At 35.9% G+C, this 21484-nt stretch overlaps 1 protein-coding gene across 9 annotated transcripts in view; it reads left to right on the top strand.

Moving 5' to 3' along the window:
* RELCH (RAB11 binding and LisH domain, coiled-coil and HEAT repeat containing) overlaps window positions 1-21484 on the top strand; it is a 115960-nt gene that overhangs the window by 45047 nt on the left and 49429 nt on the right. For all 9 annotated transcript variants that reach the window (XR_006963308.1, XM_047086382.1, XM_047086383.1 and 6 more), the window contains 3 exons: window positions 7502-7614; window positions 16891-16981; window positions 19677-19748. Coding sequence is in view for 8 of the 9 variants with exons in the window: in XM_047086382.1 (XP_046942338.1) it covers window positions 7502-7614; window positions 16891-16981; window positions 19677-19748 (276 nt within the window). In the remaining variant the exon portion in view is untranslated. The remainder of the gene's footprint in view (window positions 1-7501; window positions 7615-16890; window positions 16982-19676; window positions 19749-21484) is intronic.

The raw sequence follows: 21484 nt of genomic DNA, 5'->3' as shown, positions 1-21484 counted from the left end.
GGGAATGGTTCCATGACCCTGGGATCATGACCTGAGCCAAAATCAAGAATCTGACTCTCAACTGACTGAGCCACCCAGGCATCCCTTTCTATAATAGTTTTTTAAACATGTTTTAAATTAGTGTTTTTTCAGATATTATTGGCCACACTCTCAGTAAGAGAGGCATTTTACCTGATGTGCCAGTATATAATTACAGATATAATTAAAATGAAAGTTTGGAAAAAAAATTAAAAAATTAAAAATTAAAAAAATAAAAAAATTAAAGTTTGACAAATCAAGCCTTACCTTTATGAAATATAAAACATTAAAATAGAAGATAATCAATATCAAACATGATTTTATAAATATTTTTAATTAATAAAGAGTATAGCTAAATAAATAATAAAAAAGAAAAACAATGCTCTTTATGATCCATTCAATTGATTTTATGACCCATTGTTTTAAAGGGGGGTGACATAAAGGTTAATTAAAGCTATCTAATAAATTAAACTTTTATTTTTAATAAAAGTGGAAAGTGCAGTGAATATAGATGTTAGTGTTATTTGTTTTTTAAAAGATAAGTAAACACCCTCACTCAATCTTTTGGTCACAATGATAGCATTTTTCTAAATTTAACATACCATATTTCAAGTCTAAGATGCCATTAATTGTAATAATTAAGTACCTTTAAGAAAGAATTCCAATTAAATTATGACATCTTCTCCATTGTAAGGTACATCCCAATTTCAGAAGTAATAAAAAGTAAAAAAAAAAAAAATTCCTCCTATATGCTGTTAAGTAACGATAATCTTTTTTTTTTTTCACCAACTTATATATATTTTTTTAAGTTAATTTTTTTTTATCTTGAGAGAGAGAGAGTGCAAGCAGGGGAGGAGCAGAGAGAGAGGGAGAGAGAGAAATCCCAAGCAGGCTCCATGTGGAGCCCAATGTGGGGGTCAAACTCACGAACCATGAAATCATGACCTGAGCCAAGATCGAGTTAGACGATTGACTGAGCCACCCAGGTACCCCTACGAACATGTTCTATTGATTTGGGAAGGAAAAGAAATCATGAACAAATTTTCTTTTTGTAGCTTATATAGTAATTCATTTTAATGGGTTCATTGAAGAACTTGAATCTTTCAAACCAAATTATAGAATAGAATAAATATATGTATTTAGTAAGTAAGCTAAAGAAGTTGATTCTTCACAAGCTCTGCTTCAAATGCATTTGAAGGGGAAATTCTGTAATTTAAAAATAAGATTTCATAAAAGATTACTTCTAACAGCATTCTTAAATAATACATCTAAATTTAACTTTTATTTTCATTCTATGCCAAGGAAATATGTGCCGTTCAGCTAGCTGACTCGGAAAAGCAAAGAAGTCTGGGCCGGAATGGGGATGGGCAAGTGGAAATGGGGAATGAGTCCAAGCCTTTTTTTTGAGAGGTTGAAATTGTTCCAAAATTAGATTGGTGATGGTTGCACAACTCTGAATATACTAAAAACCACTGAATGTACACTTGAATTTTTATGATACATAAAATAAATCTCATTAAAGCTGGAAAAAAAAAGAGACAAAGGAGAGAACCAATTGTCTAAAAGTTTTAAATATAGTTAGTATCTCTAAAGTATCTCATCTTACGAGAAACCAAATTTTGCTCTTTTATATTGGCATTCACGTTTGCTCCCTGGTGAATTTTTTACCTATGTTTTTGACTAAGCCCAGGTAATTGTAACTGAATGAGAGTGTTGAAGAGGAAAAGGTTTCACTTGTACCCTTCTAGTTCTTTGGCTAGTCTAGTAATCAGTTTAACATAGGTCAGATTCTTAGGAGAAAAATAAATTCACAGTTGTATGGGGGTCCCATAGCAACATAAGACCCAAGGACAAGCTGGGCAATTCAGTTTCCATCTTGAGCAAAGGAATGGGGTAAGAAGGAGGAGGAGGGTGATTCACAGGACAATAAGAAAAGAACAGATGTTTGGTGATTAGATGTTTCTCCTCCATACAGATGAGTCATTCAAATAAAATAGCTATCTTTTGGTGATAGCTCTTTCTGGCCAGGCCCCCTATCTAAATTCTTTTTGGTAGTTTAAGAGAGAGGTAAAGTTTTTCTTGGGGCTGCTGGATTTTGATTGGCTTTAGCTCAAAATAGTCAAAGTGACACATTTTGGAGAGACTTGTTTTGAACCCCTGCAAGAGTTATGCAATAGAATAATCAATAAGAATAGTAAAATAGTATGGTGAAGTGGTAAGCTTGGTCCATCTTCTTTACCTATTTAATGTGTATGTGTATGGATGTGTTAATTTTGGAAGTAAATCACATACTCTTTAGCAGTATCAGAGTTTTAAAGTCATTCAAATATTTTACGTAGGCTTCCTGAAGGTTGAGCCTCAGGAATTGTAATAATTCTAAGAATAGGTATTTTAGCAGCCTTTGAAGTATAGAACTTTTCCAGAGGTGAGTAATCTTGTTTTTCGTGCTTTTTTTTTTCTTGTGTGAGTCTTTGTAATATTCTTTCCTTCTTCCTTTTTATTTCTTTTTTTAAACTAAGCTCTATGCCCAACATGGGGCTTGAACTCATGACCCCAAGACCAAGAGTCAGTCACATGCTCTACCAACTGAGCCAGCCAGGCACCCCTCTGGCTTTCTTGCTTTCTTGTTTTCTTTCTTTCTAACTCTATTACTGTCAACATCTCGACAAGTTTAAGCTGAAAATCTAAATCAAAAGGTGTACACTTATCATAACTTGAATTGAAATTGTAATTTGGTATTGCTTAATTTCTAGGCAAAAGACTAGATGGAAAATTTTAACAATTTTTTTTTTTTAACATTTTTTATTTATTTTTGGGACAGAGAGAGACAGAGCATGAATGGGGGAGGGGCAGAGAGAGAGGGAGACACAGAATCGGAAATAGGCTCCAGGCTCTGAGCCATCAGCCCAGAGCCCGACGCGGGGCTCGAACTCCCGGACCGCGAGATCGTGACCTGGCTGAAGTCGGACGCTCAACCGACTGCGCCACCCAGGCGCCCCTAGATGGAAAATTTTAAAATAACAACTACCCAAAAGTTTTAAATGAAGCTTGAGTTATAGGAAATAATTTTTTTTAATGTTTTTTATTTTTGAGAGAAAGAGCGCAACCAGGGGAGGGGCAGAGAGAGAGGGAGACACAGAATTTGAAGCAGGCCCCAGGCTCTGAGCTGTCAGCACAGAGCCTGATGCAGGGCTCAAACCCACGGACCACGAGATCATGACCCATGCATGACCTGAGCCAAAGTCACGCTCAACCGACTGAGCCATCCAGGCACCCCTAAGAAATAATTGTAATGAAAGAGTAAGGGCAAACAGCGAACTATAATTTACTGGATTAATGTATTACCTTTCTAGAACTGTAGAATTTTTTCTTCTTGACAGGAAGCATTCAAACATTTCCTCATTGGCGTCTGATCTAAATGTAATGCTTCCTTTTCTGTTTTAGAATTCTTTCAGATCTTGAAGTCATTATCTTATCAACATTTCCATGCTTTTTTTAATGTTAAAATTTGCCTTCATTCCCCCACCCAACATCTAATCATTCACATTGTTTTAGCTCCTTTTTTACCCCATCCCCATTTTTGTAGTCTAAAGGCACTAATCTTTAAAAGACTAAGAAGGTTAAGTAAAAATATTCATAAAATCAAATGTAAAATTCTCTAAAGACATTTCTATCTCTAAAGTGATTTATTACCATTAAAAGTTATTTTGTTTTACTTAAGAACTGAAAGGAGAATTAAAATGGTATAGGCCTTTCTTATTTAATTCTGTACAAAAGTGTATTGGCAACCTAAGAGTTTGAGGGGTGGATGATCCTTCATATAGAGAGAACCAGCTTTGTTATTAAAATTGCAAAAGTTATTTACTTGAGTAAAATGTAAATTACTAAGCCTTTTAGATTAATGAGTTCTAAAGGCCTTAGAAATCTCTTTTCCAAAATGATAATAAGGTATTGGAATGCCTTCTGCAAAAGGATTACTGCAATGATTCCCTCTCTAGTGATCTGTGGGACATCTGTTTTACATTTCACTTCAATACACATTACTGAGTACTATCAGTTGCTAAAACATGTTTTAAATAAAATATTTAAGATTTCTGTTGCCTTGAAATGTGGACACATACACACAAAAAAAAGAAATGTGGACGCAGGAAATTTTTGTGTGTAGGGAGATGCATTACCTTTTGGATATGTTACCAAAGCCATAGGTGTTTTCTCACCATGGTTATTATTTTTCATCAACATGCAATCTTAAGTCTAATTTGCTTAAGGATCTTTTAATGTGCAAAATTCTTAAGCTTTAGATATGATGTCTAACATTTCTCTCTTATTCTCAATACATTTTTTAATATGCAATCATTTAAAGACATTTTTGAACCACTGTCACCTTGTCCTCTGAAGGAGATTCAGCTACCAATTTTTAAATGTTTTATTCAAGAATTAGTGTTTTCAAAACACTAGACTTCTTCAACTGGAGAGATGATACCAAAGAGAGAATATTGATTCAAATCTATAAATTTATGAATAATGTTCAAATGGTAAAGCAGATTTAATAAATTCTGATGTGGATGTATCAATACTTCAGAAGCTTGAAAAAGATGAATTCACAGTAAATAAATGTGAACATACAACAGCAAATACATACAGAATTCATTATTTCAAGAGTGGTACAAATAGAACTTGTGAGTAAATAAATGAATGATAGAGGAATTAAGATATTTGGAGCCAGTCATAACTTAACAATTAAAATCCTTGATTCTATGAGAAACAAACTCCTCTTTCCTCTTTTTTCTACCATCACTTACTGGGCCTCTTCTCAGCTCTGTATTTCTAAAAGAGGAAGAGACTGGCCTACTTTATACATAACTGTTTTAGCCATTATTGTGCCAAGATGTACCTAATTCTCCTTGGCATAGAATATCATCCAAAAATGTTAGGCAGTGACTTCCTATATGTTGTTAATTTTGTCAGCAAGAAATAAAAGCAAATAGCAACATAACATATTACTGTGATTCAGAAAAGGGAAAAGTATTTTCCTTCAGAGCCCTAAATTCATAGAATTTGAGAGTCTTGAGGGTACAAGAAATGACAAAGGTTTTCCTCCCATGTGTGAATTGGTTGGTAATAGCTGCTGTCTTGAGAAGTGCTTTGGTAAGTCCTGTATTAAGACTTTTTGAGGCCAGCTTTGATCTCAGAAGGAAAACTTAACAATTCCATAAGCAATAGATAAGGGAATTAATGTATATGAAGTATTTTCCATTTCTACCCTAATCTTAATTTTTGTATGTTTTACTTGTAGAAACTAAAAGTCAGAGAGGTTTGTGATTTGTCATTATGTTTTCAGTTTGGCACATCTATAGCCATATTTCAGTTAAAAGATTCTTTATAGTAGGACATAAACTTCCTCTCTGATTAAGGATCACTAAGAATCATGATGTAAAAAAAGGGGGGGGAAAATGTAAGGCACAAAGAATAGTTGAACAATTATTTTGCTATGCTTGTTTTTGAGATAAAGAAGCTAAATAATTATATTTTAAACAGTATGTATGTATATAGTTGTAATTACAGCAAATATATTACCTGTGTTTCATAACTTTATCTTTAAAGAGTGGTACAATAGAAAGAGAATGGAGGAAGATTATGGAAAAGTATATATGTAGAGATAATGGAAAGCCAAGAAGAACATTGAGGAGAAAGCAAGAAAACTTGGGAAAGAAGAATCTGACATGAGGGAAAATACAAATAAAATATTTGGGGCTTTTCTTGATTTTCACACATTAAAATAATTTCTCCTTTTGTTAATGCCTCCTAGAATAACTGCTTTTTCATCTTTAAGGTTCTTCTCTCAGTGGGATATGCTGATGATGCAGTGTCTTAGTACTCTCATGCATGTCTTAGTAGTATCATTGGCTCCTAGCAGTCTAAATGGAATCCTCTAAGGATTAGGAGAGTCCTTGAGATTAATGGTCTCCTACTCTAGTATTTCATAAAAGATTGTTCAGTTTCTGTAAAGTCAAGACTAATCCATCAAGCATCATATTGAGTCTTTGGTGAAAACATTACTGAACAATACAGGATCCATATCTATACTTTGCCTTCCATTCCCAGTACAAAATCATTTTCCCTCATTACTTTTTGTTTCTTGTCCTTTTCATTTGCTCAGTAATGCAAAACCTACAGAGGTGCCCAAATAGAAAGATGACTGAATAAACGTTTCAAATTCCTTTTTACTTCTCAGATGTATTCTTAGCTCTCCTCTCTATCTTCGTACTTTCAATTTAAGATTTATACCAGGTAATTATAATTTTAAGATAATATGTAAAGACTTTAGAAATAGTAGAAAGGAACTTCAAGTCGTTCCTTTAAGTTTCAGTCTCAGCTCCTCTAAAAAATGGCATCGTCCATTTCTAAGGAAGCATCTTCAAAACAGGAAGATACTTGCCCTACAGTGTAGACTTTTCTGCAGGGTATCACGCGTTATTACATAGCAGTCAGTTCCTGTTTTAATCTACTAGCACTTTTTGGTGGGTAGGAAGATAGATGGGAAAAAGAAATGGTGGGGTTGTAATCATTCTGTTCTTATTACATCATAGTTACGTCTTTAATATCTTACTGAAAAGTAACGATAAAATATTATTTTCTTAATTTAGAAAGTTTTTTCCTGAAAGTATCACTTCTGGACTTTTATTCTCATTAGATTTGAAAATCCATTCCAAAATGAAAAACATTGATATCTTTTTCATATATATTAGAATTTTGTCTTACTTTAATTAAAATGTGAAATAAATTTGGTTTAAATATTTCTTTGGAAGAGAGAAATAAACTTTTGTTATTACTTTCCTGCAAAATATTGAATTTACCTCTGCATGTTGAATGTGCAACAAGTACGATATTACTAAAAATCTCCATTTGAACATAAACCATGTCTGCTGATACTCTGTAGCAGTGCTGAGAGCATCGAACACTTATGGAAATGGTCTTCTTTTTAATGAGCCATAGGGTTAAGTGAGAAGGTACAGAATTACTACTTATATGTAATCTTAATAAAAACAGAGGATACTGTACTTGCGGAAGTGGGATGAGTTGTCTTGATTTTCTGTTACCTTTCTAAGCTTTAAAAGATAGCAGCTTCTGCAAGTTTTTGTTTAAAAACACCTTCAAAAATAAAATTCCTGTGTCAGCTTATAGTGTTCTATAGTCCAAAAACTAGTAGACGATTGGGAAGGACTGGATAAGAAAATAAGGTTAGTTGAATCTTCGGTAACGTTATTTATTACATTGTGATTCACACCTTTCTGCAACCACCACATAAATACATGTTTCAGTGTTTTCTCTTGAATTCCAATGTTACAGAGTTAGAATTTGCTCTTTTGTATGTTGTGATTTATTTCATTTTAAATGTCCATTTAAGAATACTCTGGGGGAAGAAGAGCATATTCTGCAACGCATTTTTACTTTGACTTTTTCCGCCTTCATATTTCTTTAGGAGTTGATTCCCCTCATATTGTGTACAGCATGCCTACATCCTGAGCCTAAAGAAAGAGATCAGCTTCTCCATATACTTTTCAATTTGATCAAGAGGCCAGATGATGAGCAGAGGTAGGTATGACTACTTCTTTGGGAAATAAATATCATGTTGATTGATTCATTTCACTAATGTGGCACCAAGATTAGCATTTTAATCTAAATGCCTTCTTTCTGTCCCGGTGTTTATTTTAACAAACAGAGGAAACACTGGCCTCATTCACAGAGTTCTGCAGTGCCTTCGTTCTTGTTATTCCAGTTACTCACGTTGAATTTGTACACTTTTATATTAGTTACCTTTAAACTTCTAATTCAAATATTTCTTTGCCTTTATCTTTCACTTGTGATTTCTAAGAACTCCTAAATATTCCCCCTTTTTCCCACAGATGAATTACATAGATCACAGCTTCTTAACAGGCTCCACAAAAACTAAAATATTTAATATATGAATTTCCTCATCATTGGGCTGTCTGTAAACCAATTACTATGTGGCTAGAGGGGTATAGTATTTTTTGTTTGTTTGTCGTGACTCAAGTGCTCACAACTCTTGATACCTGATTGGAGAAATTAGTTCTGTCTGAGGGTGGTAAAGGGACCCACATCAAGGTGACTTCCCAGAAGAACAGGGAATAGGTTGCGATCAAGTGATAATGATGTCTACCTTAGAGAGTAAAATCTTTAAATAAAGGTGGAGCTTTTAAGTGAAGCTCTGCAGGTGTGAACGTGAACAGAACATCCTTGTGGGTCAATAGGTTTGACTAAGCCCTGGATGGTAAAATATGGGCGTTTGAAATGTTTTTCTGTTATAATTTTCTGTCTTAATGGAAAAGTTTTGCCTACACTTTTGCAAAACAATAGTATTGTACTTTACGATTAGGTAGGTAACTTTACATATTCAATACTTGTTTTACTGACTGTCACTTTTTACCTCATCTGAGAATGTTGGAAAATCATAAAACAAGTAAAGCTCAAAATTTTATATATATATTTTTAAGTTTATTTATTTAGTTTGAGAGAGAGAGAAAGTGTGAGTGGGTGAGTGGCAGAAAGAGAGAGACAGAGAGAGAGATCAAGAGAGACTCCCAAGCAGGCTCTGTACTATCAGAGCAGAGCCTGACTTGGGACTCCAACCCATGAACCATGAGATCATGACCTGAGTCAAAGTCAGATGCTTAACCAACTGAGCCACTTAAAGCTCAAAATTTTATTTTTTTATTTTAATTTTTCTTATTTTTATTGAGATATAATTAATATATAACATTGTGTAAGTTTAAGGTATACAGTAGATTGATTTGATACATTTATATATTGCAATATGATTACCATCAAAGTGTTATCTAATACCTCTATCATGTCATATAATTATTATCTCTTTGTAGGGAGAACAATTAAGATCTAGCTTCTTATCAACTTTGAAGTTCATGATACAATATTAATGACTATAATCACTGTGCTGTGCACTATATTTCCAGCATTTATTTATCTATTAGTTCCAAGTTTGTTTCCTTAAACAGCATATCCCCGGTTCCTCCACACCCAAGTCCCGGTAACTACCATTTTACTCTCTTTCTACAAGTTCAGCTTTCTAAAATTCCTCATATAAATGATGTCTTACAGTATACATCTTTGTCTGATTTTCTCACTTAGCTTAATGTCCTCAAGGTCCAACCATATCCATTTATATTAGCATGAAAAAAGGGTAAGATTCCAAGGAATAAATCTTACAAATGATGTTAAATATTTTAAAACCTTACAAACATTATAAAAGACCTAAACATATTTTGGAACACCTAGGTCTAGTCCATGTTTATAAACAGTAAAAATCTGTATAACACTTTTCCAAAAATTGGTCTGCTATTCTAGTCAAAGTCTTTATTTTTTTTTTTAATACAATTTATTGTCAAATTGGCTAACATACAGTGTGTACAGTGTGCTCTTGGTTTGTGGGGGGTAAAAGCTCAAAATTTTAAATACAAGGTATCTCTCAACTCTGAGAATAAAAATAGTCATATAGATTTTAAAACATTATGAGTATATATCTCTTTCCTGTTCTTACCAAAATATACCTGAGCAAGTGGAGAACATGCCCTTTCAGGATCCAGTCAAGATGAATGTACACCAGCAGTCCTCACATGCTAGTCCAACAGAAAGAAGGGAAATTTGGGGCGCCTGGGTGGCTCAGTAGGTTAAGCATCTGACTTTGGCCCAGGTCATGATCTATCTCACGGTTCATGGGTTCAAGCCCCACATCGGGTTCTGTGCTGACAGCTCAGAGCCTGGGGCCTGCTTGGGATTCTAAGTCTCCCTCTCTCTGTTCCTCCCTCACTCATACTCTGTCTCTCTCTCTTTCAGAAATAAATAAACATTAAAATTTTTTTTAAAAAAGAAAGAAAAAGAAGGGAAATTAAATCACTGTATTAGTACTATTCATTGCAAACTAAAAATTTTCTAAGGACAGTTTGATGGTGCTAAGAAAATTAATATTTTTTCTCCTTGAAAAATACTCTTCCCTATCTTGACAACTTAATAATTAAATACCATTTATTACATTGTTATTTTTAAATTTGCAAGGCAGAAACCTCAGATCTCTAGGCTGTTTTCATACTCTGCATGGAAAGCTAATAGCTGCCACCTGGTGGCCAAAAGTACCTATTGGCCTTACATCAGGTTGAGCTAGGTCAGGAATTCAGCACTCGTGCCCACGCTTAAATTTTTTACCTTACAGGTATAAAAGTATTTACTGAAATAGACTAATCAGTCGACTTACCGTGTATAATGTGAGTAACAAATTAACAAAGCAGAATGTTTAAGTTAGCATAATGTATTTGTCATATAATCACTTGCTACTTTTTCTGACTTAATAAATCTCAGGCTTCTTTGTCTCCTAAGAAGAATTTCATTTTATGCTTAATAATGGTGCTTTTTGCCAGTTCTTTGCTAACAACCATAATTGCCACCATATTCCTACCTGCATCAAATACTAGTCAAATAATCCCTGTCCTGCGATTTAGTACAAGTGGGAACATTTATTTTTACCATTACGGGAGCCTGTTTCCAATGCTGTTAATAATCGATAGGCTATCTGACCTTTTCTGTTTTCAATCTGTATTTCAAAACTGTTACACTTTTTAGAATTAACTTTGCTGGCTAAGAAGTTTGCCTTCAGGGGCCTAACATTTTTTCAACAAGTTGATATATCTTTACTATGTAGATGGTGGCTCATGATTTAAAGTCATTTCGCATGAGGGTTTCATGCAAGTGTTTGTAATGCCTACATTTCACCTAAGTCGTTTACTAAAAGAGTCAAACATTTATGAAACCAATATACGTGACTTCTCATTCTTTTAAGACACTAGTGGGGAAAAAACAATATTCAGATATTAAGAAATTTTCACTGGGGAACAGGCAGCTAAAAAGCTGTCCGTAAACCTTGGGAATTTCTTTCTCAATTTTTCTTTTATTCATGTTATTTGCCTTCCCAAAGTAGGAAATACAAAAGCAAAGGAAGAATTGAGAAATAGGCATAGGAGATGATAATATAAATATAAAGGGGAATCAGAAAGATAAAAATACAAGATTGTGGTAAGTGAGAAGAAGCTGTAATATACACTGAAGATATACTGGCTCAACATTTTCCTCGTTGTTGTCCAGATGTTCTTTGTCATTATTCTCCTCAACCTGAGAGAATAGTTATAGTTAATCTGGCTAAATTAAATTGAAATTTAAAGTTATTATTCAGTTTAAGTTGACTTATATTGCGAAATAGTGAGCATTGCTTGAGTTTCAAGTGCCGTTTCTATAATTAATGTGAATAAAACATTCTAATTTGCTTTTTCTTGAAGTTGGCTACTTTAAAACATCTATTGAAGGGGCACCTGGGTGGCTCAGGCGGTTAAGTGTCAGCCTTCGGCTCAGGTCATGATCTTACGGTTCATGGGTTCAAGCCCCACATCGGGCTCTCTGCTATCAGCTCAGAGGCTGCTTTGGATCCTCTACCCCCTCTCTCTGTGCCCCTCCCTTCCTCCCTCCCACTCTCACTCTCTCTCAAAAATAAATAAATCTTAAAAAAAATTAAAAAGAAAACATACTTATTTTTCCATCAGGTTTTACTATTTTGAACTAGATAACCAAAAATGGAAAAACTTACAATTCTGCATTTTATTTTATTTTATCTTATCTTATTTTATTTTGTTTTGTTTTGTTTTATTTTATTACAATTCTGCATTTTAAAGTCATTTAAAATGGAACTTCATTCTGAAGAGTGAAAAAATATATTTAAAATTCTAAACTCTTGTAACTTTCAAATCTATCAATTCAAATGAAGTTATTATATTGGTTAAATATATACTGTTCTGTGACAAATTACACCAAAAGAATGTGGTTTAAAATAACACTCATTTTTTTTCACAGTCAATATGAAATTTAATCACTAGGCATAATTGAAGATACAAAAATCAAATCATGAAGCATATATACTATTAACTTTAATTTTGAATCTTTCTAAGGCTCAAAACTTTCCAAAATAAATTTCTTATAGCAGAGGATTTGTTTGTTCATAACTATGAAGCCAAAACAAAAAAGAAAAAACTTTAATCGATTATTGATATCTTGGTGGTGTTTTCTTCCTCATTACATCAGCTTTGTGGTAACAACATTGCTGGTGATTAGTTGATTTCTGAAGCCTGAGCACCCAAATTCAAAGGACATACAAAGCAAACAGGATATTCTTATTTCTAGAGACAGAAAGGTTTGCTCTAACAAAGTGATTCTCAAAGTGTGGTCCAAGTATCCTTGGGGGGGGGGGGGGGGGGTCCGTAAGAGCTCTCAGGTGCACAAAGTGAAAGACTTTTTTTTTTTTTTTAATTTAAATTTTAGTTGACATACAGTGCGATATTGGTTTTAGGGGTAGAATTCAGTGATTCATCACTTACATAACAACACCCAATGCTCATCACAAGTGCCCTCCTTAATACCCATCACCCATCTAACCCATTTCCAGCCACCTCCCTCTGTCAACCCATAGTTTGTTTTCTTTCATTAAGAGGCTCTTGTGGTTTGTTTCCTTCTCTTTTTTTCCTCGCCTTCCCATACTTTCATCTGTTTTGTTTCTTAAATTCCATATATGAGTGAAATTGTATGGTATTATCTTTCTCTAATTTGGTTATTTCACTTAGCATAATACATTTTAGCTCCATCCATATCATTGCAAATGGCAAGATTTCATTCTTTTTGATGGCTGAGTAAAATTCCATCGTGTGTGTGTGTGTGTGTGTGTACACACCACATCTTTATCCATTCAGCAGTCAGTGGAAATTTGGGCTCTCTCCATAGCTTATCTATCGTTGATAATGCTGATACAAACATTGGAGTCCATGTGCCCCGTTCGAGTCTGTATTTTTGTGTCCTTTAGGTAAATACCTAATAGTGTAATAGCTGGATCATAGGGTAGTTCTAATTTTAGTTTTTTGAGGAACCACCATACTGTTCTCTTGAGTGGCTGCACCATTTTGCATTCCTACCAACAGTGCAAGAGGGTTCCCCTTTCTCCACATTCTTGCCAACTATTGTTTCTTATGTTGTTAATTTTAGCCATTCTTTTTTTTTTTAAGCACAAAGATATCACTAATTTTTTTTAATGTTTATTTTTGAGAGAGAGAGAGAGAGAGAGAGAGCCCGAGCAGGGGAGGGGCAGACAGTGCTGCACTGATAGTACAGTGCCTAATGCACGGCTCGAACTCAAGAACCATGAGATCATGGCCTGAGCCAAAATCAAGAGTCAGGTGCTTAACCAGTTGAACCACCCAGGAGCCCCTAATTTTAGCCATTCTGAGGTGGTATCTCATTGTGGTTTTGATTTGTATTTCCCAGATGATGAGCGGTGTTGAGCATCTTTTCACGTGTCTGTTAGCCATCTGGATGTCTTCTTTGGAAAAGTGTCTATTCATGTCTTCCGCCCATTTCTTTTCTTTTTTTTTTTTCTTTTTTTCTTTTTAATGTTTATTTATTCTTGAGACAGAGAGAGACAGAGACAGAGCATGAATGGGGGAGGGGCACAGCAAGAGAGGGACACAGAATCTGAAGCAGGTTCCAGGCTCCACGCTGTCAGCACAGAGCCCGATTCGGGCTCACGAGCCATGAGATCATGACCTGTGCCAAAGTTGGACGCTTAACCGACTGAGTCACCCAGGCGTCCCATCTTCTGCCCATTTCTTAACTGGCTTATTTGTTTTTTGGGTATTGAGTTTGGTAAGTTTCTTTATAGATTTTGGATATTGACCCTTTATCAGATATGTCATTTACAAATATCTTCTCCCATTCCATAGGCTGCCTTTTAGTTTTGTTGATTGTTTCCTTTACTGTGCAGAAGCTTTTTATCTTGATGAAGTCCCCGTAGTTCATGTTTGCTTTCGTGTCCCTTGCCTTTGGTGACTTATCTAGTAAGAAGTTGCTCTGACCAAGGTCAAAGAAGTTGCTGCCTGTGTTCTGCTCTAGGATTTTGATGGTTTCTTGTCTCAACGTTTAGGTCTTCATCCATTTCGAATTTATTTTTGTGTATGGTGTAAGAAAGTGGTCCAGTTTCATTCTTCTGCATGTCGCCATTCAGTTTTCCCAGCACCATTTGTTGAAGAGACTGTCTCTTTTCCATTGGATATTCCTTCCTGCTTTGTCAAAGATGAGTTGACTATATAGTTGTGGGTCCATTTCTGGGTTCTGTATTCTGTTCCATCGATCTATATGTCTGTTTTTGTACCAGTATCATACTGTCTTAATGACTACAGCTTGTAATATAGCTTGAAATCTGGAATCATGATGCCTCCAGCTTTGGTTTCCTTTTTCAGGGTTGCTTTGGCTATTCGGAGTCTTTTGTGGTTCCATACAAATTTTAGGATTGTTTGTGCTAGCTCTGCGAAAAATGCTGGTGGTGTTTTGATAGGGATTGCTTTGGGTAGTATAGACATTTTAACAATGTTTGTTCTTCCAATCCATGAGCGTGGAATGTTTTTCCATTTCTTTGTGTCCTCTTCAATTTCTTTCACAAGTGTCTATAGGTTTCGGAGCATGAATCTTTTACCTCTTTGGTTAGGTTTATTCCTAGATATCTTACTGTTTTTGGTGGAATTGCAAATGGGGTCGATTCCTTGATTTCTTTTTCTGCTACTCCATTATTGGTGTATAGAAATGCAGCAGAATTCTGCATGTTGATTTTATATCCTGTCACTTTGCTGAATTCGTGTATTCTAGCAATTTTTTGGTGGAGTCTTTCAGGTTTTCTACATAGAGTATCATGTTGTCTGCAAATTAAAATAACACTGATTTTTTTTATATTGTAGTTTGTGTGAGTCAGTCTGGGTCCTTGCTTCCGGGTCTCTAATAAGGCTGTAATCCACATGTTGCCTGGGCTGGTCCTGTCAAGGCTCAACTTGGAAGGATTTGCTTCTGAGCTTATTCACATAGTTGGTCATTAGCAAGATTCAGTTTCTCGTGGGTTTTTGAACTGAGGGCCTCAGTTTCTCACCAGCTTTTGGCCAGAATTTCCTTCAGTTCCTTGCCTCATGGGCCTCTCCAGCATGGCTACATACTTTATCAAAGCATGCCAGCTGAGAAGGCAGTAGAAAGGGTCCAATGCTGGATATCACAGACTTTTGTAACCTAATCTCAGAAAAGACTTCCCATCACTTCAGCCATTATTCTGTTCACTGGAAGCAGGTCATTAGGTCCAGTCTACAACAGCATGAATATTGGGAGGTGGACATCATTGGGAACCATGTCAGAAGCTGCCTACTGCAGTTACCTTGGGTATAAAATTCTGATGTTAGAAATACCATTTTACTGGTGCAAATATTAGCTTATGGGGACTCAACTGGTTAAGCATCTGACTCTTGATTTCGGCTCACGTCATGATCTCTTGGTTTGTGAGATCACACCCCATGTTGGGCTGCACACTGACAGCCCAGAGCCTGCTTGGGATTGTCTCTCCCTCTCTCTCTGCCCCTCCCCCACTCACACATGCCTTCTCTCTGTCAAAATAACTAAATTAACTTTTAAAAATGTAAGAAATAGCGTTTTACTGGGGGTGCCTGGTGTCACAGTTGGTGGAGTATCTGACTCTTGATCTTGGCCCAGGTCATGATCTCATAGTTAGTGAGTTTGAGCCCCACATCAGGCTCTGTGCTGATGGTGCAGAGTCTGCTTGGGATTCTATGTCTCCCTCTCTCTGTCCCTCCCCTGCTTGTGCTCTCTCTCTCTCAAAATAAACAAACTTAATAAAAAATTAAAAAAAAAAAGAAATATCATTTTACTAATATGATACCCTAGTTTTGAATTATAGAAATACTGGGGGAATAGGAGCACTTGGGTGGCTCAGTTGGTTGAGCATCTGACATCAGCTCAGGTCATGATCTCACAGTTTGTGGGTTCAAGCCCCGCATCGGGCTCTGTGCTGAAGGCTCAGAGCCTGGAGCCTGCTTCGGATTCTGTATTTCCTTCTCTCTCTGCCTCTTCCCCGCTTGAACTCTGTCCCTCTCTCTCAAAAATAAACATTAAAAATTAAAAAAAAAAAGAAATAAATACTGGGGGAATAATCGCTGATTGTTTTAGTGGCTAGAAACTGAAGTTCTTAGATGCTGAAGCATTAGACATACTATCTTAGACTGCATGGATGGGAAGTTCATTTAGGAGGTTATGAGATTCAACTTCACACCAATAGAGGATAACTTCACAACATCTCACAAATGGTGTTACCACTGTTGGAAGAACGAGTCTTAAGGAACTCATCCTCTTGGCGGCAACCTAGTCCATTGTAAGAAAAGTCTAATTTGATTGTACAAAAGTACTGTGTGTGGTGTGAATTACAGAGCTGGCTTTTTTTTTTTTAATATTTGTTTATTTATTTATTTTAAGTTTATTTTGAGACCGAGACAACATAAGTGGGGGAGGGGCAGAGAGACGGAGAGAGAGAGAATCCCAAGCAGACTCCGTGCTGCCAGTGCAGAGCCCAATGTGGGGCTTGAACTCACGAAACCCTGAGACCATGACCTGAGCCAAAACGAAGAGTTGGACACTTAACTGACTGAGCCACCCAGGTGCCCCATTGTTTATTTACTTTTAAGAGAGAAAGAGAGCGAGCCAGCAGGGGAGAGGGAGAGAGAGAATTCCAAGCAGGCTCTGCACCGTCAGCACAGAGCCCAACACATGACTCGAACCCACAAACCGTGAGATAATGACCTGAGCCGAAATCAAGAGTGGGTGCTTAACTGACTGAGCTACCAGAGCTGACTCTTTTGAACCCTTAGTCCTAGCTGTGCTTTCTAATGTAAGTATAAGTCTTTATTCATTTGTATTATTTTTCAGGCAAATGATACTGACAGGTTGTGTGGCGTTTGCACGCCATGTTGGACCAACACGTGTAGAAGCTGAACTTTTACCGCAGTGCTGGGAACAGGTAAATAACTGTATGGCGTTTTCTCCTAGCTGTTATACTCTAGTTTATTATAAGTGTTCACATTTTCTTTTTTAAATGCCACTAGGAATTAGTGGAATTATGTGGGATCTAAATTATGCTGCTTTTTCTGTAGTCCAGCACGGTGATTTAATAGCACTTAAGAGTGTTCTGGGATGCCTTGCTTTTATTCATTCTTCCAACAGATACTTAAGGAACTAGTTCCAATGACAGGTACAGTGGTAAACAAAAGACCAAGACCTTTTCATGGGGAGATAAGAATAAACAAATAAATGATATGTCTTGTATTACTATAAACTGTGAAGAAAAACAAAGCAGGATAAGGGTTAGAGAATGATGGAGAATGCTATTTTAGAAAGAGGTCAGAGCAGGACTCCCTGAGAAAGTGATGTTTAGGCAAGGATCTGAATGAAGTGAGTTACTGCAAATACAAAAGCCCTCAGGGGCGTGCTCAGTGAATTCAAGAGAGAGCAAGAAGGCTGGGTGTGTGTGGGTGTGGGTGTGCGTGTGTGTGTGCATGTGTGTAGGTAATAGAAATAATATATGTATTATATACTTGTATATATTGCAAATCTATACAGAATATGAAATGTAAACTGTTGATGTGGGAAGTTTTTGTATTTATAATCCAACTCACTATCTACTAACAGTACTTTTGGTTTTATATTGAATTTTAATATTCCAGTCCTATGTAGAACTCAGGATCATTGACTTTCTAGACTTGATGTTTAGGTCATTAAGCGTGTTATTTATCCACCTTAAAAAAGGTTAATTTCTTATAAAGGCAAATATCATGGCCTTATTTATAATAACATAGTCACTTGTGCTTTAAAAATACTGGTCTCTGGAATATCAGTAAAGTGTATGCTCTTTTAGAATTCTATTCCTAATTTCTTTGAGTATTCATTTTCTTCTTTAAAATTTATTAGAGTTTGATCTAAATTAAATATGTAAAATGAACATTATATATAGTCCTGCTGTCTGTGACAGTCCTTTATGTCCCCTGTAGGTTATAGTGCATGCTAATTTAGGATGAGGCTGTAATCATTGAAAGTCACATTAACTTAGAAACAACATATACAACTTTGAATTTACAATTCTGTACCATTATTTATATGTACATATAGTATTTAACAGTTTTTTCTATTTCCTTTTCTTCATATTGAGCTTTATTGAGATACTCAGATACCTTACACCCATTTAAAGTGCACACTTCAGTGGTGTTTAGTGTGCCCACAGACTTGTGCAACCATCACTACGATCGATTTTAGAACAGTTTTATCACCCCAAAAAGAAACTCCAACCCTTTGAACTTATTAGTTCCCATACTTCCAAGATTATTTTGGCTATTCTGGGTCCCTTGAATTTCCATGTGAATTTTAGGATGAATTTGTTAGTTTCTGCCAGAAGCCATCTGGAATTTTCATGAGGACTCTGTAGATCAGTATGGAGAATATTGCCATCTTAACAACGTGAGCCTTCCAAACCATGAATTTAGGATGTCTTTCCATCTATTTAGTTCCTTTAAATTTTCTTTCAGTGATGTTTTGTGGTTTTCAGAGTATAATTTTTATACTTTTCTGTTCAACTGATTCCTAAATATTTTATTCTTTCTGATACTATTGCAAACAGAATTTTCTTAGTTTAATTTAATATTGGTTGCAATACAAAGAAATACAATTGATTTTTGTGTGTACATTTAATTTTAAGGCTCACTGAGCTAGACTAAAGAAGCAAAATGAAAGTTTATATACAGCATACTTTGACATCCAAACCATTCTGCTTTCAGGATTACTATTTCTAGATTAAATTTGATTTACAGATATCAGTTATAAACATCTTTACCACCACCTCTTCTATAACCTGAATAAACATGGATATCGGGGATCTATCTAGCCGACTACCTCCAATCTGTTGCCCAGTAGATTGCTATGTAATTTCTTTTCTTAATTTTAGGCATCCAATACATTAATGAATTATGTCACCTTTTCATATGGGAATATGAGAACAGATATACTTCTTTTCCAGTCAAGGAAAGATTTATATTCTATGAAGAAGACATATGGGAACAAAACCCAGTATGTGTCATTTTTCTGTTATTTTTGTTATGGTTCAGTGTAGTCATCACAGCAAAGCCCCATCATCTTGCGTATACAAACAGGAGTGGATTGAAGTCTGCTTACTTTAAAAACAAAATCATATCACTAGTCAAGGGTTCTGGTTAAATCATTGATTGACTTACTTCCGAATCCCTTAGTTGGAAAAGAGAACTGATGAGTTATTCCTGGCACCTATTAATAAGCCATGTCTGTCATATTCAGAAGGTGGGTTTTTCAAATTTAAATATAAATTAATGTTTCTAGGGCTGGAGAAAATTGCTCCTGACATCCTAAGGAAAGCCTAGCTGTAGGCAAGCCCACAATCTCTAGACACTTTGCCACATTTTCATCTTTGCTTTATCCTTTTTTCTTTAACAGATGACCCTTGTGACCTCATTTTTTAGGCTCTCTCTGAATCCCTTATTCCTGATCCAGTTATAGCCACACAGGGATCCCCAGAAGTGGAAAAAAAAGAAGTTTTATTGCATTCTTAACAGGATTTATTGTGAAAAGTAATTCTCTGTTGGAAGAAAGGAGGTTCTGTTGTTCATGTTTGATTTATTTATTTTTTACTCTAGATTAACCACAAATACCCGGAAAGACGTCTACTTGTAGCAGAATCCTGTGGAGCATTGGCACCTCACCTTCCTGTAAGAACTGTCAGTTTTTCTTAAAAACTTTTTTTTCCTTTTAAGAGGGGCAGAGGCACAGGCAGAGAGAATCTTAAGTAGGCTCCGTGCTCATCCCACAATCCTGGCATCGTAACCTGAGCTGAAATCAAAAGTTGGCCACTGAACTGTCTGAACCACTTAGGTGCCCCTACCGTTGATAGTTTTTAATCAATTCTTATAGAAAATAAAAATCTAAGCATGTAACAGTTTGCATTTTTATATTTGAATTTTTCTCACCCAAAATTAATCATACTATATACAATGTTCTTAATCCCTGACAGTAAACACTATTGAGAGGTTCTTGTGTAGGTATCTATGTATTTTTTTTAATTTTTCATACTGTTAATACCGCCACATTTTGCCTCTTTCAGCATTTGCATTTTTGACAGTGTTAAATTGCCCTGAACCAAGATAGCACAGATTTATACTCCTGTCATCAGTACATTGGAGTTCCTATTTTACCATACCTTTACCAGGATCGGGGTATAGTGAAATCTTTTTTAATATTCTCCTATATTATAGGAGAAAACCAGTATCTTGTTGTGATAAATCATATAGACAGATTACATGAGTAGGTTTGCACATCCTTTTATGTACTGTTCCAAGACAGATGAAGAACATCACAAACACAAAGGGGCTAAAAAAGCTGTTCTGCGCTGCCCCTGATACCAGAATGTTAAGCAGTATTAATAATAGACTTACTGTTTCCTCCATGGATCTCACTTGCCTTATACTTCGCTGCAGTTGATCACAGTAAAATATGCGTGGTCATGGCTTACATGGAGTAATGCCTCCTGATTTGTCCTGTGGGTTCCCTGTGGCATACTGAATCTAACTGCCACAGCTGACCTCAGTCCAGATCAATGTGAAGCAAATACCCGGCTGAAGTTTACTTAACTTCTGTCCTGTTGCCCATGCTGATACCAACCAAGAAGCCATTTGAAGATCTTCCAGGCAGTTTGGGGGAAGTTTTTATCCTAAAGGATAAGTAAACAGGGCTGTACTAAAAGACATATTCACCAACCTAAATGTGCCCAAAATGTGCTAAAATTATATATATTTTTGTTTCTAAGAAGTCAAAGCAAAAAGTAGGTCATTAAAAAATTTTTTTTAATGTTTATTTATTTTTGAGAGAGACAGAGACAAAATGTGAGTGGGTTAGGGGCAGAGAGAGAGGGAGACACAGAATCTGAAACAGGCTCCCGGTTCCGAGCTGTCAGCACAGAGCCCAACACAGGGCTCAAACTCGCGAGCTGTGAGATCATGACCTGAGCTGAAGTCGGACGCTCAACCGAGTGAGCCACCCAGGAGCCCCTAAAAACTAGGTCCTTTAAAAATGACTGCAGGGGCACCTGGGTGGCTCGGTCGGTTGGGCATCTGACTTCGGCTCAGGTTATGATCTTACAGTTCATGAGTTCGAGCCCCGCGTCGGGCTCTGTGCTGACAGCTCGGAGCCTGGAGCCTGCTTCGAATTTTGTGTCTCCATCTGTCTCTGTCCCTTCCCTGCTCATACTCTGTCTCTTGCCTCTCTCTCAGAAATAAACATTAAAAAAATTAAAAAGAAAAAAATGACTGCAGATCTTGCCCTGAATACTAAAATCACACTGTGAATTTATGAAAATGGTCATCTTCTATCGTTATTTTATTCTAACCATTATATGTAAACAAGTTTGGGTTTGAAGAATTTTATAAATTGATCAAATTACAATGGTGCA

This window comes from Lynx rufus, unplaced genomic scaffold, assembly GCF_022079265.1.
Source record: "Lynx rufus isolate CCGP_SWC_20201006 ecotype Redwood Valley unplaced genomic scaffold, mLynRuf1.p SCAF_20, whole genome shotgun sequence".
NCBI classification, from domain to species: domain Eukaryota; kingdom Metazoa; phylum Chordata; class Mammalia; order Carnivora; family Felidae; genus Lynx; species Lynx rufus.
The sequence above is the reverse complement of the archived record's forward strand: the minus strand, read 5'-3'. Positions and strand labels throughout refer to the sequence as shown.